At 43.0% G+C, this 17760-nt stretch overlaps 1 protein-coding gene across 1 annotated transcript in view; it reads right to left on the bottom strand.

Annotated features, from left to right (window-relative positions):
• The window catches only part of MYO5C (myosin VC), a 99667-nt gene that overhangs the window by 34945 nt on the left and 46962 nt on the right, over positions 1-17760 (bottom strand). Inside the window, exons 22-31 of the mRNA XM_060003748.1 lie at positions 15879-15942; positions 13015-13195; positions 11007-11100; positions 10683-10746; positions 10520-10600; positions 9140-9320; positions 7409-7502; positions 6672-6735; positions 4216-4384; positions 939-1026 (exon numbers count right to left, since the gene is read on the bottom strand). Of these exons, the coding sequence (XP_059859731.1) occupies positions 939-1026; positions 4216-4384; positions 6672-6735; positions 7409-7502; positions 9140-9320; positions 10520-10600; positions 10683-10746; positions 11007-11100; positions 13015-13195; positions 15879-15942 (1080 nt within the window). The remainder of the gene's footprint in view (positions 1-938; positions 1027-4215; positions 4385-6671; positions 6736-7408; positions 7503-9139; positions 9321-10519; positions 10601-10682; positions 10747-11006; positions 11101-13014; positions 13196-15878; positions 15943-17760) is intronic.

Genomic DNA, 17760 nt, shown 5'->3' with positions numbered 1-17760 from the left:
GTCATACAGAGTGAAGTAAGTCAGAAAGAGAAAAACAAATACCGTGTGCTAACTCATATATATGGAATCTAATAAAGAAAAAACAAATGGTTCTGAAGAACCTAGGGGCAGGAAAGGAATAAAGATGCAGATGGAGAGAATGGACTTGAGGACATGCAGAGGGGGAAGGGTAAGCTGGGACAAAGTGAGAGAGTAGCATGGACATATATACACTACCAAATGTAAAATAGATAGCTAGTGGGCAGCAGCCACATAGCACAGGGAGATCAGCTCAGTGCTTTGTGACCACCTAGAAGGGTGAGATAGGGAGGGTGGGAGGGAGACACAAGAGGGAGGGGATATGGGGATATATGTATATGTATAGCTGATTCACTTTGTTATACAGCAGAAACTAACACACCATTGTAAGGCAATTGTACTCCAATAAAGATGTGAAAAAAAAAGAAGCGGGTGAAGGAAAGAAAGGCAGAGGGTCCTTTTCCCAGGAGCTCATGAGGACACTCAGTGTGCAGTTCAGTCCATGTTTAGGACTGCTGTCCAGCTTCTTAGTTGTCTACTTCTTTTTTCTAATAGAAACTGGAATATTGATTCCATGTCACTGAGAGAGGAAATAAATTTTAAAGCCATTAAATTTGAAACTTTTTCACAGTTTCATTTTTACAAGGAGAGAGCTAACAGAGAAAGAGGTTAAAAGTAGTCATTCCAGGGTGTCCCTTACAATTGCATGAGCATATCTGGTATCATCTGAGAGGTGGTGAGCTATCTTCCTGCCTTGAAGGATCCTTCCATTAGCCCTTCACTGAGCCCCAAATCCACCAGTTGAGACCCATTCCTTTGGTTTTCAAATTCTTTGGACCACATCAGGAAATAACATGTCAACACATGTGGACCTTAGCTGAAAGTTCAAAAAATAGGAAACTGAATGTTATTTTTCCTACCTTTTTCAATTGTCTTGGTTAGAGTCTTCACTTGATCTTGTAACTTTTTAATCACTCTGTCCTTCATGTCTAACACTTCTTCAAGATCCTACAGAAATCAAAAGAAACAAGGACATGAGCTCAGAAGCATCTTAACCTATTTTTTAAAATTTATTTTTAAATTTATTTTTTTATTTTTGGCTGTGCTGGGTCTTCATTTCTGTGCGAGGGCATTCTCTAGTTGCGGCAAGCCGCGGCCACTCTTCATCGCGGTGCGCGGGCCTCTCACTATCGCAGCCTCTCTTGTTGCGGAGCACAGGCTCCAGACGCGCAGGCTCAGTAGTTGTGGCTCACGGGCCTAGCTCCTCCGCGGCATGTGGGATCTTCCCAGACCAGGGCTCGAACCTGTGTCCCCTGCATTGGCAGGCAGATTCTCAACCACTGCACCACCAACGAAGCCCCTTAACCTATTTTTTGATAATAGCTTTACTGAGCTATAATTCACATACCAAACAGTTCACCCATTTGAAGTGTACACTCAATGGTTTTTAGTATACTCAGTTGTGCAACCATCACTATCATCTAATTCCAGAACATTTTCATCACATCAGAAAGAAACATGTAACTTTTAGCTGGCACCCCTTTGTCCTCCTATTCCTTTCCAGCCCTTGGCAACCACTAATCTACCTTCTGTGTCTACATATTTGCCTGTTCTGGACATTTAATATACATGGAATCATACATGTGTGGCCTTTCATGTTTGGCATAATGTTTTCAAGGGTCATCCATGCTATAGCAGGTATCAGTACTTCACTCCTTTTCGTGGCTGAATAATATCCTATTGTACGGATAGACCACAGTTAACTTGATCTAATTTTCCCTTAATAAAGTAATGCCCATTGTAGAGAATTTAAAAATATGCATGTGTGCAAATGGGCTCTCTGGATGTCAGAAGCTGCAGGCGGAGAAACTTCAGAGATTTGGGTCCTGGCTTTGCGTCTCCTTCCTGATAAGGGGGTGGCCCAGCCTATGCTGAATTTGGCTCAAGAACCAGGAGAGTCTTGGACGCCTATAAATATTTCCTATAAAGGGCAGAGAGTGTTTAGGTTCTTCCTGAATCCCAAGGGCTTTGACACAGAAAGGATTCAGGCTTCTCTGCTCCAGCAATGCCTACCACGCAGTCAGTCACTGCAGCTTGGGTTCTCGGGTGACTCTCAGAGTCAAGGGAAGTTGTGCTGTGTCTACTCAGTGGCCACCTGTCCCCACTACAGTTCTGTGTCTCTGTTAAACACATGAGGAACTTTATCTGGCCTTACAAGTGGGGAGGTGGGTACAGTTTCTTCCTATTTCAGCTTATTTTATAATATATCTAATAATAAAAAAGTTACCCATCAATCCTGGAGAACTTGGAGGAAATCACTGTTCACATTTTGATTTATTTCATTCTTTTTTTCCCCCTAATATGGCACATATACATTGTAAAAAATTGGGTCATACTGCATGTAAAGTTTTACATCCTATGTTTCTCTCTCATTATATTGCAGATATTTCCCTCCGTCACTGATAATATACCAAACTGTCATTTTAATGGCTAAGTCATATGATACATAATCACTTAATCTACCCACTACTGTTGGACATCCTTTTATTTACTTATTTTTTCTGTGACTAATAACACTATTAGTCTCATTTGTGGGCAAAATTGCCACCTAAGATATAGAAATTATATTCTTTCGTTGCATATTCATCTATTCACTTGTAACACTGAAGCTACTGACTGGTTCAGGAATAGTGTGTTAGAATGAACACGTAGATAGGACTGGTCCCCAGCTCCATGCACTGGGGAAGAAACAGGTCCAGCCCTTCCCTGCCTGGGAGGAGAGCCATACACACGAGGTGGGGGGCTCCTGAGGAGGGGCACTGAGTGGGACCTCACTCCTCCCGCAGCATCAGAAACAAACTCACACAAATCCCACACAACTCAGGGATTGACAACACCCACATGCTCACAGCTGAGTGAAGGCTCACACAGGACAAGATGTGCAACACACATGATCACCCACCTACCCTCTCCCTCACCACTGGCTCCTGCTGAGACCCCAGGGACACACACGCAGACACAACGGCAGAAGGTGGGACAGCCTCTCACATTTAGCAGGCAGTTACTTATCCAGTGTGATTTGAGAACTTATTCTCTGAGAAAGGTGTACCCCCCCTCAAAAAAGATGGTCATCATCCAGGTGCCCTGACTGGAATGTGTTACTTCCTATTAAATGTTAAACTCTGTGGATTCCTCTTCAACGTTAAATCCTGACATGGCAAAATGTGATTTTACCCTATCATGTTTTTTTCTTGTGAGATAGGAAATGGGGGACCCTGACGACAGGGAGCAGGGCCTGTGGACATGTGCAGGCTGACCAATGCCTGGGTGAGCCCTCCCCTGGTCATGGTCTTGGAGGTTGCCAGGCCAGGAAGGGGCCTGTGAGCATCCACCTCCCAGGAAAGCACCCAGTCTGCTACTTTGGTGCTTCTCATTCTTGTGGGTTTCACACACCAATAAAATTTCAAAAGAACTGCTGGAAGCTGACAGAGTTGCCAAATATCATTTTGACAAGGGCATTGACAATCTGATGAAGATTCTCACATGTTAAAAAGTTAGTCATCGGCTTCCCTGGTGGCGCAGTGGTTGAGAGTCCGCCTGCCGATGTGGGGGACACGGGTTCGTGCCCCGGTCCGGGAAGATCCCACATGCCACGGAGAGGCTAGGCCCGTGAGCCGTGGCTGCTGAGCCTGCGCGTCCAGAGCCTGTGCTCCACAATGGGAGAGGCCACAACAGTGAGAGGTCCGCGAACCGCAAAAAAAAAAAAAAAAAAAAAAAAGTCATCTACTATCATGATCATTGCATAGAAGAACATTTTGACTCTGAAAACTGCAGGAAGGGCACACACCCCCAGAAGCAAGCAGAGGCCTTTGTTGGGGTAAGCTCTGCTCAGAGAAGGTCACACATCAGCCTATCACCCTCAAGGTGCTCTGGGCCAGGGCGTCGTCATCTCAGATGGGTGCCGTCCATGGGACAGTGCTCAGGTCCTCACCACCCGTCCTCTCTCAGCCCTCGTCAATCCCCAGGCTCCCCTGAGGCAGCTGTAACCTCAGAGACCACCTGTCCTTTGAGATAAGGAAACAGACTGCTCTGGTGGGAGGCAGATGCTGCTCATCGGATGCTTTAGGTGGCCTGACTCCCTTCAGTGATGCCTGCATATGCAGGCATCACTTATCAACAAGTGACAAAACTCCTCACCCTGTGCTCCACAGTGAGGCGAGATGCTTCCTGCCGGGAACTACTCTTGACTTCACTTTCAGTTTCAAATTGTTTCCTCAAGTGCTCGCTGGCCTCCTGCATTTCTTGAATCTTATCCATCAGCTTCTCTTTCTCTTTGGTATACATTTCATTTGGGGCTCCTATGGTTCTGAGAAAAGGATTAGGAAATTTTGGTATCAGTTTGACCGTCATGGAAGTGTCTCTCATTGTCACAGCAAGCAGTGATATTTCCAAAGATGGCAAAATACTTTGGCCACTTCATGTGTAAAGCAAGTGGTACCTGAATAGGGGAGTGCTCAAAGTGGGAGGAAGAGACTAGGGTTCGTGAGGTATAAAAGTCCACGTCTGCTCCAGTCTCCTTAACCTGATGAGAAGTTCTTGTCCCCACCTGCCTACACCCTTTGACTGCTCCCACAGGACATCCCTACCCACTTACACCCTTATGACCAAAAGCTCGATAATTGTCTCCTTTGTGAAAAGACTGGGAACAGGTACTCCAAAACCCAGCGATCAGAGAGAGAAGAAAAACCCATCCAAAGAGTTCCAAAATGGTGCTCACCACTTTCCTACTGTTTTGGGTCCTCATTTGGCCCCAATCCTACCAAAGAAGTCACATGATGAAAAATGCTCTCTGGGTGGGACATAGAGTGTCCGTTTACTGTTCTTAAAATCAAGTATCTCAAGGATTTTTAAATTGGAATGGAACACTGATGACAAATTTGACATCTATTCCTCGGATGATTTAAATAATAATATGGGAATCAATTTTAATCTGATGAGGATGACTTAGAAATGACTGTGAATAAAATTCACGGTGAAGAAGTCAGGGTAACTGACTTCTCTGAAGATTATAAAGTTTTACAAAATATTTTTACCATACAAAACTGCAATCTAATCTAAGCTATAAAAAATATTATTTGATATAAGCAATGTTTTGTGGTATGGAAAAACATTAGGATATAAAATGGTACCTTACTAATGAGTGTGAAACTCTAAAACTGTAATTCTAACTTGAGTTATGTATAAATAAGTAAATCTATATTTTATTACAAAAGCATTGAATTAAAATAGCTTCAAAAACATTTTTAGAAAAGGGAACCCTCTTGCACTGTTGGTGTGAATGTAAATTGATACAACCACTATGGAGAACAGTAATGGAGGTTCCTTAAAAAACTAAAAATAGAATTACCATATGACCCAGTAATCCCACTACTGGGCATCTACCCTGAGAAAACCATAATTCAAAAGGAGTCATGTACCACAATGTTCACTGCAGCACTATTTACAATAGCCAGGACATGGAAGCAACCTAAGTGTCCATCAACAGATGAATGGATAAAGAAGATGTGGCACATATATACAATGGAATATCACTCAGCCATACAAAGAAATGAAACTGAGTTATTTGTAGTGAGGTGGATGGAACTAGAGTCTGTCATACAGAGTGAAGTCAGTCAGAAAGAGAAAAACAAATACCGTACGCTAACGCATATATATGGAATCTAAAAAAAAAATGGTTCTGATGAACCTAGGGGCAGGACAGGAATAAAGACATAGATGTAGAGAATGGACTTGAGGACATGAGGAGGGGGAAGGGTAAGCTGGGACAAAGTGAGAGAGTAGCATTGACATATATACACTACCAAATGTAAAACAGATAGCTAGTGGGAAGCAGCCACATAGCACAGGGAGATCAGCTGGGTGCTCTGTGACCACCTAGAGGGGTGGGATAGGGTGGGTGGGAGGGAGAAGCAAGAGGGAGGAGATATGAGGATATATGTATACGTACACCTGATTCACTTTGTTATACAGCAGAAACTAACACACCCTTGTAAAGCAATTATACTCCAATAAAGATGTTATAAAAAAAACCAAAAAACAAAAAACCCCATCATTTTTTAAAAAGTATCTCAACAAGCTGGTGGCAAAACATTTTCCTCACAAGGCTCTACCAGGCCCTCTGTTGGTCAGGATGTAATTTGGGGGGTTTATCGATGAAGATTCTCTATCAACATGGATTTTAAGCCTTACCCTAAGTGGTCTGCTGAGAGAGAAACTGTTCCCTTTCACACGATCTTATGTTATCAATTTTTTCTGAAGAGATAATTCATGTGTATGGCATAATGTTCTAGGGGTATAAAAGTCTACACAGTGAAAAGTAAGTGTCCTCCCTCCCCTATGCACCAGCCACCCAGTTACCCTCCCTGCAGGCAACCAATGTCTTGTTTCATTTCTCATACACTCTCCCAGAGAAGGGTGTGTGTGTGTGTACACAAGTATTTCTTTTCCTCACACTTGAATGCTAACAAATTATATATCTTAATTAACACCTTGCTTCTTTGGTTTAATAACCTTTCTTTGGTATCACCCACAATTTCAGAAAAGAAAAGCATTACATGAACGTGAACCTGAGGTACATGCACAATGATACTTACTTTCTTTGTGTTCCTTCCTCTTCCTGATTGTGATTCAACTGATTAGACAACTCTTCTAGTTTTCCTATAATGAGAAGAACTATCAGTCCTTTGGTGGCCATGTCACTGCATTCTGATTTGGGTTTGGCCGTATTTTCATATTTTCAGTTATCGGGGTTCTAAACTGTACCCAGCTACAGATTAGGTTTTATGTGGTCTGAACAGTGTTTAAAAACTTTTCAAGCCATTATTTAAAAATTGTGATATTTCACATAAAAACCTGGATTTCTGGTTTTTCTTTAAAAATAGGAATATCAAGCAATACTGGGGCCCGAATTCTTACTTGCCAACAATCAACGGACCCTGGAAGCAGCTGCCGCCTTTAAATGCCATGAACCTTAATGTACTGTCCACCCAGCCCACTTCTCACTTTTTTTTTTTTTTTCCAGTACGTGGGCCTCTCACTGTTGTGGCCTCTCCCGTTGCGGAGCACAGGCTGCGGACGCGCAGGCTCAGCGGCCATGGCTCACAGGCCCAGCTGCTCCGCGTCATGTGGGATCTTCTCGGACCGGGGCACGAACCCGTGTCCCCTGCATCGGCAGGCGGACTCTCAACCACTGCGCCACCAGGGAAGCCCCCACTTCTCACATTTATGTCACCTGCCTGACTCCATGGAGAATCAGTTTGATGATGATTTTTTTGGTCATTTCCTGGATACAGGAAACCATTAAAAGCAGCTTCATGAGGGTTCCAGTTACCTTTCATGTTTTCAGCTTGTTCATTCAGGCGGATTTCAAGATCTTGCTTCTGTTTCTCCAGTTCTGCAATTTGCTGTTTAAAGTCTGGGATCATCTTTAGAGAAGAATTAGAAATATTAGAATACTTTCACGTATAAACTTTAAAATCTCAGAGCTGCTCAGAAGCAAACTAAACTGTCTAGGTCATTAACCCCATGGAACATACGTCTAGTATACTTGTGTAAGAGAGCTAGCCAAAGCATAGACTGGATTGATGCAATTTTTTTTTTTTTTTTTTTTAACCTCAAGACCTATATAGTCACAAGAAACACCAGCATGCTCAGGGTGAGCAGTTCTCACATAGCTACAACCTCCACATCTCCAAGGTCTCCTGGAGAGAAGGAAGTATACATCTGGGAAGGCATACGGGAATTCTCTGCTGAGTTGAGGGAGGGATGATGTGACGGAATGGCAGCCGGTCTCTTTGGTCCAGGCCCAGAGACATTATCTCCTCATCTAGAAACAGGAGAATCATCTCAAAGGGGTTCTACCGTGCCCTCTGAATTCCAGGCTGTGCACGGCTCTGTTAGCAGAGGTCTGGAATGATCCAATATGTTTCATAATCCTCTGTCTTTGTCTAGCTAATATTTGTTTAAATGTCCATCATTTCCACCCCTAGTCACGTACGGAGAGTTTTTCTATCGTGCAAGTTTATGAAAACACCCGTGCCTCTGAAGTCCAAACGAAAAATACTTGTTTGACTGTGCAATTGGATTTCACTGCAAATTCCTCATTAAAGCATCACCCAAGGAATAAACAAAGACGTGCAGGTCCTTAACTACCGTTCCATACGTCCGCTGTGCCCAGGGTCACACATGCTCACGTGTTGACACAGCACTGAGACTTCCTAATGCTTCCAGGCTATAGGGGGAGGAAGAGGGACCAGTAAAGAAGGAGAGAAGCAGCAGCCAGCGAGGCAGGATGAGAAGCCTGGGAGACCACAGTGTCCTGGAAGCCAGCAGAACAGAAAGGAGGGAGAGGGAGTCATTAACATCACCAAGTGCTGCTGAGAGACTTAGACGAGGGTGGAAAGGAACCCTCTGTGCTCAGCCCTGTGCAGGCAGATTCAGTTAGTGGGAGAGGCAGCCCACAGAATGGGGTGGCCACAGAGTAAACGGGAGGTGAGTGGAGAAATCACAGCCAGGTGGCATGGAGAAGTGTGGCCAAGTCCCCCAGAGAAATGGGGTGGTGGCTGCAAGGGGTGTGGGGTTAAGAAAGGATTGTTTTTGTTGAGAAGGTTTCTAAGGTATTTCTTCATGCCAGTAGACATGAGTGAGAAGAAAGGATGAGACAAATGGCAGTGGAGAAGAACAGGCATCACGGAAGAAGGAAGCTGTTGAAACAGTGAGATGAAGGGCATGAGCAGGGCGACTGACCTTCTGAATGCACACCCCTCTCAAGAGGTACCTTTTTACCTTAATGCTTTTTGTTACTTGCCAAGGGGTTAGGGCTAGATTTAAAATGGATAGATTTAAGAGCACACACATCACAGAATCTGGACCTATCCTATGGTAAACCCTCTTAAAATGCTTTCCAGCCTGGGGTAATTTTATAGTTTTATCTTCTGAACCAGCTATTTCACTCCTGGGAAATGTAATCTGTTTTACAGCTGAGACACTGAATTTTACTCCACTAATGCAATAACATCTCCAGAATAATGGCCACGACTGGGGCCCGCAGCTGAGACCATACCATGTTTTCTGATGTTAGCCTGGTGACTTCATGACGGATACTTTCATTGATGTCATTCTCTTCTCTAAATAATTTCTGCAGGTGGTTGATTTCCTGACTTAGATGCACCACTTTGGAGTTCAGAGCTTCAATCTCCTTTTCGTAGCAATCCTTCTGGGACTGGAGATGGCTCTCCAAAATGCTGTTAGAGGAGGTGTCAAGAAGTTAACTGCAGTCTTTATTCTGCTGATGACTCTGAGTGTGTACTTCTGCAGCAGTTATGAAAACCCACAATTAAGAGCCAGGCGCTAAGCACAGAAAGTTTACTTGTGTACACAAGGTTACAAGCTATGGAATTAGGAACATAAAATTATAAACTCCTTCTAGCTGGTTAGGAAGTGTTATGTGGTGTTAACATGCAGTTAATGATAAGAAATTTTATTTTGGACATTATTAAAATTATATTTTTACTCTAATAATTAAAAAAATACGTTCTGTGTGATGCAACAATGATAAAGATACATGTTATTATACATTTTTCAAAACCCATAGAATGTACAACACCAAGAGTAAACCCTAGGGTAAGTGATTGACTCTGGGTGATAATGATGTGTCAGCGTAGGTTCATCAGTTTTAAAAGATGTACGCTCTAGTGAGAGGTGTTGATAATGGCTGTGCATGTGTAGGGGTAGGAGGTATATGAGAAACCTCTGTACTTTCTGTTCGGTTTGCTGTGAACCTAAAACTGCTCTAAAAATACTTTACTAATTTTTAAAAAAGCAAACGCCTTAAATTTAAACATATCTATAGGGACTTCCCTGGTGGCGCAGTGGTTAAGAATCCGCCTGCCAATGCAGGGGACACGGGTTCGAGCCCTGGTCCGGGAAGTTCTCACATGCCGCAGAGCAACTAAGCCCGTACACCGCAACTACTGAGGCCACGTGCCACAACTACGGAAGCCCATGTGCCTAGAACCCGTGCTCCGTAACAAGAGAAGCCACTGCAATGAGAAGCCCGCGCACCACAATGAAGAGTAGCCCCTGCTCGCCACAACTAGAGAAAGCCTGTGCACAGCAACGAAGACCCAACACAGCCAAAAATAAATAAATAAATAAACATATTTATATATCTATAGCAACACTGGCTAACTTATTTGATATAGTCAGTTTTCATTGTACAGGTTATGGGTTTTATTACTTGGCCAGTTATCCCACAAAGAGATTGTTCTTCATTATTAAACTAATTTACTCAATCTTCAAAGAAATATTTCCAGGGATTATTAGACCATTCTACTATAAGGAATTTACTTTTGTCTATCAAATCTATGGAAGATAAACTTTTGAGTTTCCAATAGTACATTATCTCTGAAAAATCACAAAGAACCTGAGGGAAATTTCTCACCGTGTTGCTTTTTTTAGTCCTTCATAAGCAAACCAAAGTTCTCCATCCTCATTTAAATGTTCCAAATCTTCCGGAGAGAGCCTGCAACAATGAGGAGGGTAAGAAAATCATCTCTTTCATGTGTTACCTTTTTTTAAATGCTTGGTAATGCAAAAATGATTACCTGCTTCTTACATCTTCAGTGTCGTAGCTCTCAAGAAGTTGTTTGGTGATTTCCGACACCTTTTCTGAGAGAAAAAGGCACAACTGGTATAAATGACATTTTTGCCTAATTTCTCTTTTCCCATTTCCTTTTTAAGGACCCAGTTCTCTAGCCCTTCAGACTCTCCAGCTAACCATCTCATCAGCTGACTAACTTACCAGCTATCCAACCAACCAACTAACTAACCAGCCTCAGACCAATCAAAGGACACACTGCCTTAACAGCAACACCTATGATAATTTCAGCCTGCACCCCAATGGACTCAGTGACTCATATTTTCGTTACCTCTCATTTCCCGTTTCTGGGACTGCACATGTTTTTCCACTTCTATCTTCTGTGTCTGAAGTAGCTCTATCTCCTTTTCAAACTCAGAGATTGTCTGAATCCCAGCAATGATGGAACCAGGTGAAGAAAAAACAGCTATCGTGATTTACATCAGACAAAGGGAACACTATTACTGTATTATTTATCTGTGCAAGTTGTCCTAAGTGCAGTTTCTCAGTTAAAATCTTGTTAAACCATCGCTGCCCATAAGGCTTGGCCTTAAAACCTTGTTTAACTATCTAAAATACTGTGCTTCCCAGATGTACTTGGTTGTAGCAATAGAATTAGTTTCCCTACTATAAAAAGGGAAAAAATAAGTACTTACTGCAAGCTTGGGGAGGGGAGGGAGGGGGAAGGAGCTGCGAGAAATCAAGCACAGGGGATAAGTGCTCTCTCACTGTACGATGAAATCTTGGTTGCAAGGAAGTGGGCCAAGTCAAGGGTCTGGGCTCCAGGTACGTTTAGATGTGGCCCAGCGGCAGGGGCAGGGCATGCCCTGGAGGTCTGGGAGTTGGCAGTGAGGACATGACCCGGGTCCAAGAGGGGCAGCTCTGGTTGTGGGGAAGAGGCTGTATTCTGCCTCTATTCACATGTGAGCTCAGGTTTGTCTTCTGCAGCTATGGGAGCTGTTCAGAGGTGAGTAACCCTTCCTGAATATTTTCTCAGTCAGCCTAACTGTTTAAAGGTTAAAGTTCTTGTTTCCACAGGGGGTGAAAAGGGAGATCAAGTTGGCATTTACTGATCATTTTACATACACGACCTCATCCTTGTAACAGGTCTATAAGGTGAGTAGAATGACCTTTTATAGATCAGAAAACTGAAGCTGCATAAGCGTTACACGGCACGTTCAGGGTCACATGGACAGCTGACAGGGGACCCAGGACTATCTACCCTCAAGCCCGACTCTTGGTAACATTTCAGTAAATGTTCCAAGTCATATCTGTATTTATTTACAGGCTTATTATAACATGTATCATGATGACAATGGGTTTATTTTCTTTGAAAATCAGACTAATCTCCTTAATATACCACATTGGAGAGTGTGGATCATAGTTTTAGCTACCAAAAAGGAAACGAGTGACAAACACTGGTGCCGTACTCCAAGGGCAGCCACATGATTTCCCAAGATATAGACTGCAGCCAGATGACGTGACTCCCAGATTGACATCAGTCTTATGTGGCTGCTAAGAATGCAGGACTCATAGGCATATGTGATCCTTCCAGATTCCACAGTCCAATCTACTACTTTCAAATAATAGGAGACTAGGGCCCAGAGAATATTGGCAGTTCTGCTAAGAAATTCAGAGGCAATCCAGGTACGATTCCATGACACATCTTCTAAACTATGCACGGGTACTCCTTGATGATTACAGAGGATATCTGTGTAATCATAACAATTTTCTACTAACATGTGTCTCACATATCTAGTGGAAGCTTAAAAGCTTTCCAACCTTACACTAAAATGGTCTGCCTTGAAGAAGGGAGGGACAAACAGGTTTGTATTTTCCAATGGGGAAGGAATTTAGTTAAAACCTTGATCGTCCAGGCATGGACCACTGCTTGTGTAGATTATCTGATAACACTTTAAAATGGAAGATTCTGATATGGTCATTTAATTTTAATAGCGGTATTACCAGATATTCAACATGATGGATTATATAACAGGGGTTCACATCAATTTATAATTTAATATGGAAGTATTCTCTGGGTCAACATACTTGAACAACTTTATGTAAATGTAATTTTTACAAAGTTAGAAAGCTGACTTTTAAAACATAAAAAAACAGTATTGCTAAGTCAAAGGCAGCGGGGGAGTTTACACTTAGAAGAATTGGAGGAATCGGGGTCCTTTGGCTTTCTGCCCTCACATGGGTACTGTCAGCTGACCCTGCAGGGATGTGAAGTTCCTCCCACTCCTGCAGGTCAGACGAGTCAGCCAAAGAGCTTGTGGGGGGTGAGCAGCTCCTACCTTTGCCTGCTTGCTCAGCCGGGCCACCTCCCCTTTCAGGCCATCAGAGGTGACCCGCTCTCCCTCCAGCTGATGCTGCAGTTGCATCTTCTCATCTCTGAGAGCTTTCATTTCTTCTTTCAAAAACCGGATCTGCTTCTCATAGTCTTGCGTTTTCAGTTCAAAACTTTTTTCAAGAAGTCTAAGCAGCAAAAGAAAATTTTGAACCGTCTCTAAAGGCTTTACCCTGAAGTAGAACTACAGACCATTTGGAAGATAAGAGGCTCTTCCTTCCGAAAGGAAGAGCCAAGTTAAGACCTATTGTGAGGACAATGGTCTTCTGTTTAGCAGACGGCTTTCTGTCCCTTTAGGTTAAGGCAGCTTCTTCTTACACCTTCTGATCAGAGAACTGTGGCTCTACAGGGGTCACTCCGAGGACGCGCAGGAGAGGGAGGCTAAACGTAAAGACTCAATGCTTGTTGGGGGTCGTGTATCCCCCAAGCCGCCCCGGTCCCACGTGGTCCCCTAAAGGGGCCACTTCACTCAGAAAAGACCGTGGCACATTCTGCTAAGTCCTGTCCCCTGCCTCGAACCAAGGATCCTTGGAGCAGTTTGGCTTAGTCCTGAACAAGTTAATACTTAGTCCTAAACCAGTTAAATGGTTACTAAATTAATAGCCATTTAAGATGTGAAAGGGTTCAGCTCTTCAATCATCTTAGAATAAACTGCAGCAAACCCAGGTGCCCAAAAGGCCACAGAAAGCCAATTCCTTGTACGATGACTGCTCAATTGAGCCCAAGAAAAATAACCGAAGAGAGATACAGAGCCTAGACCAGCCCTACATAGCTCACAGGGGCCCAGTCGGAATTGAAGCCATCCTAGGCGCTCTGTGAGTTTAAGAAATCATCTTCCCACTTGCTGGGCTGTCAACTCAGTCCATTTTATGACTTGCTTTTATAGCACAAAGAGGAAAATCCTGAGGAAGAGAGTCATACGCCCAACAGGTTTTTGTTTCATTTCTTCTTACAGGTATTAACAAACTTTTAAACTTTGTTTTCAGACTTAAAAAAAAAAAAAAACTACAGTGCTCCTAAGAGGCCAGGAAAATACATTTGAAGAAGCAAATTGCAACCAGAAATCTTATGTAAAGAGAATCTCAGACGTGTAGCCTAAACTGACCAGAAGTATGCCCACTGACTGTGGCACCTCTGAGCCTCTCAAGGTTTGTGACAGGACCAAGTCTTCCCCAGGCAGCTGACCAGGGACCAAAAGGAGCTGCAGGTGAGGGCTGATGAGGACTGCAAAGGGGTCAAAATGACTTGGCCTCAGGCTGGCTCTCCAAGCCCCTGCTTGAAATGATCACTCCTAAGGGGCCCGAGAACACCAGCAGATGCCAATAGCTGAGCTCCTCTATCCTAGATTTTAGAGTTCACTGAAAAACAGACTTTTCAAGGTAAAGAGTTAACTATCCCTATTTAAAAACTGATGTAAGTATGGCCCAGCAATTGCAGTCCTAGGTATATATGCGAAGAAAATGAAAACACTAATTCACAAGGATACATGCACCCCAATGTTCACAGCAGCACTATTTACAATAGCCAAGATATGGAAGTGTCCTAAGTGTCCATCAACAGATGAATGGATAAAGAAGATGTGGCATATGTATACAATGGAATATTACTCAGCCATAAAAAAGAAAATTTTCCATTTGCAACAACATGGATGAAACTGGGGGGTATAATACCTTAGTGAAATAAGTCAGACAGAGAAAGACAAATACTGTGTGTTATCACTTATATGTGGAATCTAAAAAATAAAACGAATGAATGTAGCAAAACAGAAACAGACTCACAGAGAACAAACTAGTGGCTATCAGTGGGGAGAGGGAAAGTGGAGGGGCAAGAAAGGGGTAGGGGATTAAGAGGTACAAACTACTATGTATAAAATAAATAAGCTAAAAGGATATATTATATAACACAGGGAATATTAGCTAATATCTTATAACTATAAATGGAGTACAATGTATAAAAAGTTTGAATCACTATGTTGTACACATGAAACTAATATAATACTATAAATCAACGATACATCAAAAAAAACAACAACAAACAAAACAGATGTAGGATCATGAAACACTCTATGTATCTGTTAACTCTTGGAGAGTTTCAGTGACACTCCCTCCCCTAACTGCTTAGCATCCTGCCCTCTTCATCCAGACCCAGGTTCTTCTGCTAACTAACTTCACAGGGAAGCTGTATATCCTGCCACCCAGGCAGCCCTGTGCCTTTTAGCCTTGGACAGAGATAGGCAAGAATGTTCCATCTCTCCCCAACACCCTGCCATGAATCCCTACCTGGAGATCTAAAAGCCTGTGAGTTGACTTCTTAAGAGAGGGGGGCACAGACTGAAGCCTCTAGACCTTAGCAAAGGATTTGATACTGAGACAGGAAAGGCAGGGCTGGTACAGTACAAGCTCATGGGGACCTGTCTTAATTTGTGTGAGGTGGGTTACACACATTACTACCTGAGACAAGAGTCAAGTTTACAGATACAATGTGGGGGGTGAGGGGAAGGAAGGGAGGTTTATTTAAGAGGCACTAATTTTCATCCTTGGACTTGATGGAAGATGAAAAGGTGGCAGTCTCTGAACTTCTCACTGTCTTGGCAATAAAGGTCCACTGTGCCCACAACTCCAGAACCTGTGCAGTGTCTGAGAGGTGCACACTGGGCACTTAGCTCTCTCAAAGCTCAATCTCTCACTTCCTAAAAATATTCACACCCTGCTCTCCTGTACCTGTGATCTGCTACCTGCAAGCTGAGACGCAAAACAGAAAAGAGCAGAGAGGGAAAAAAGCAGTGGCTTTAAGACAAATGAGATTTCATACATTCTCTGTCGTTCTTCTTTCTGCACATCATCAAAGAGCTGCTTGGTGAGGTTGTCCATTTTTTCTGTGAAGGAGAATGAATACCTTTGAAATATGTCCGCAAAGCAATGCCTTGACTGTTTCATGGCACATTTAAGAAAGTGAGAATGTAAGAATAATCACGTGGTATTTATGATTAATGGGACTTAAGATGAGAGTATAAATGTCATTTTTTATAAGTTAGAAATAGATAAGGGGGTTTCAAAATAATAACCCTCACAAATTGGTTATGTTGGAATCTATGAATAGTTTCAGAGTACTTTTATTGGTCTGAATACCATTTGCTTTATTAAAATAGATATGTTGGCTTTGAGACAATAAATATTATTATTAAAAAAAAAACAGGGCTTCCCTGGTGGTGCAGTGGTTGAGAGTCCGCCTACCGATGCAGGGGACACGGGTTCGTGCCCCGGTCCGGGAAGATCCCACATGCCGCGGAGCGGCTGGGCCCGTGAGCCATGGCCGCTGGGCCTGCGCGTCCGGAGCCTGTGCTCCGCAACGGGAGAGGCCACAACAGTGAGAGGCCCGTGTACCGCAAAAAAAATAAAAATAAATAAATAAACAGAAACCCTTTGGGAAGAAGATGATCAATTTATGACAGGGGTTCTCAATCTCAGCACTACTGATGCTTCGGGCTAGATAATTCTTTGCTGTGGAGAGGGGGCCATCCTGCTCATTGTAGGATGTTGACTGGCATCCCCGGCTTCTACCCACTGGAGGTCAGTAGCACCTCTGCTCTAGCTGTGACACCAAAAATGTCTCCAGATTTGGCCAAATGTCCCCTGGCGGGGGGTGGGGGTGGGTGGGAACCAAAGGGCCTTGGTGGAGAATCACTCATTCATGATAACCAAGAAAATAATAAAGTGTCTGTCTTCATCTGGGGAAGAGGAAGTCTAAAAAGCAACTGTTGCATTTAAATACAATACAAGAATCCAACACAAGGTGTAGGTTAAGTGGGCACCTGACCACTGGGAAACAATCACTGGGGTTCAAGACAGTGTCTGCTTAGGAGAGCTCCACATTCCCAATGTGTGCCCTTCAGCATGGGCACAGGATTAACAGATGCAGCCCATCAAAGCCTGACAGCCCAATATGTGCTTAGCTGACACCTCGTCCTTGAGTTCTACCTCATTTCTGAGTCCTGCCCCAGAGGGGAGCCCAGGGATGAGGTGACAATAGTAATCCTCCACATGACTTTGTTTAAAAAAAAAAAAAAAGCCAACAGTTTAATAGTTTGTCTAATGCAGTGTAAAATGTCCCTGAATCAAAATGACTGCTTCAGAATGTCATGAGTCATCCAGAAAACACTAGGGAAAATGCTTAAGCTTTAATTTAGAAGATACTGTATTTGGTATAATTTCAGTGTTTAATTCATTCACAGAATTGACTTCAATTCTGGTGTCTACCATCTTGGGCTATTTGCAAATGGGCTAAAGAGGCTGTCCAAATGGGACTTTCTTCCCCAAAGCAATGAGATTTTGCCCAAGGTGGAATCTCAAAAAGGGGAAACAGCATTCGATAATATACGTGAGTCCCACGTCACAAGAGTTAAGTGGAAGTTGGTGCCTTCATAAAACTCAGTTTGCCATGTGTAGGGAGACCCACAGGATAAGCAGTTTATAAACATGGGGTATGAAAGCTTCCAGGCACTTTTTAGAAGGAGTTATAAAATTACCCACCCAAACATGTCAATGCTGTCAAATATATAATTTTCAGGACATACGTGTGGGAATTTAAAATGTTTTGTGGGAAATTCCACTTAAAGAAGTTAGAAAGAAGAACAAACACTCAAGAGGAATGGATTGTAATGAAAAAGTCCTTCCCTAATTCGAGTTCAAGGTTT

This window comes from Delphinus delphis, chromosome 2, assembly GCF_949987515.2.
Source record: "Delphinus delphis chromosome 2, mDelDel1.2, whole genome shotgun sequence".
Taxonomy (NCBI): domain Eukaryota; kingdom Metazoa; phylum Chordata; class Mammalia; order Artiodactyla; family Delphinidae; genus Delphinus; species Delphinus delphis.
The sequence above is the reverse complement of the archived record's forward strand: the minus strand, read 5'-3'. Positions and strand labels throughout refer to the sequence as shown.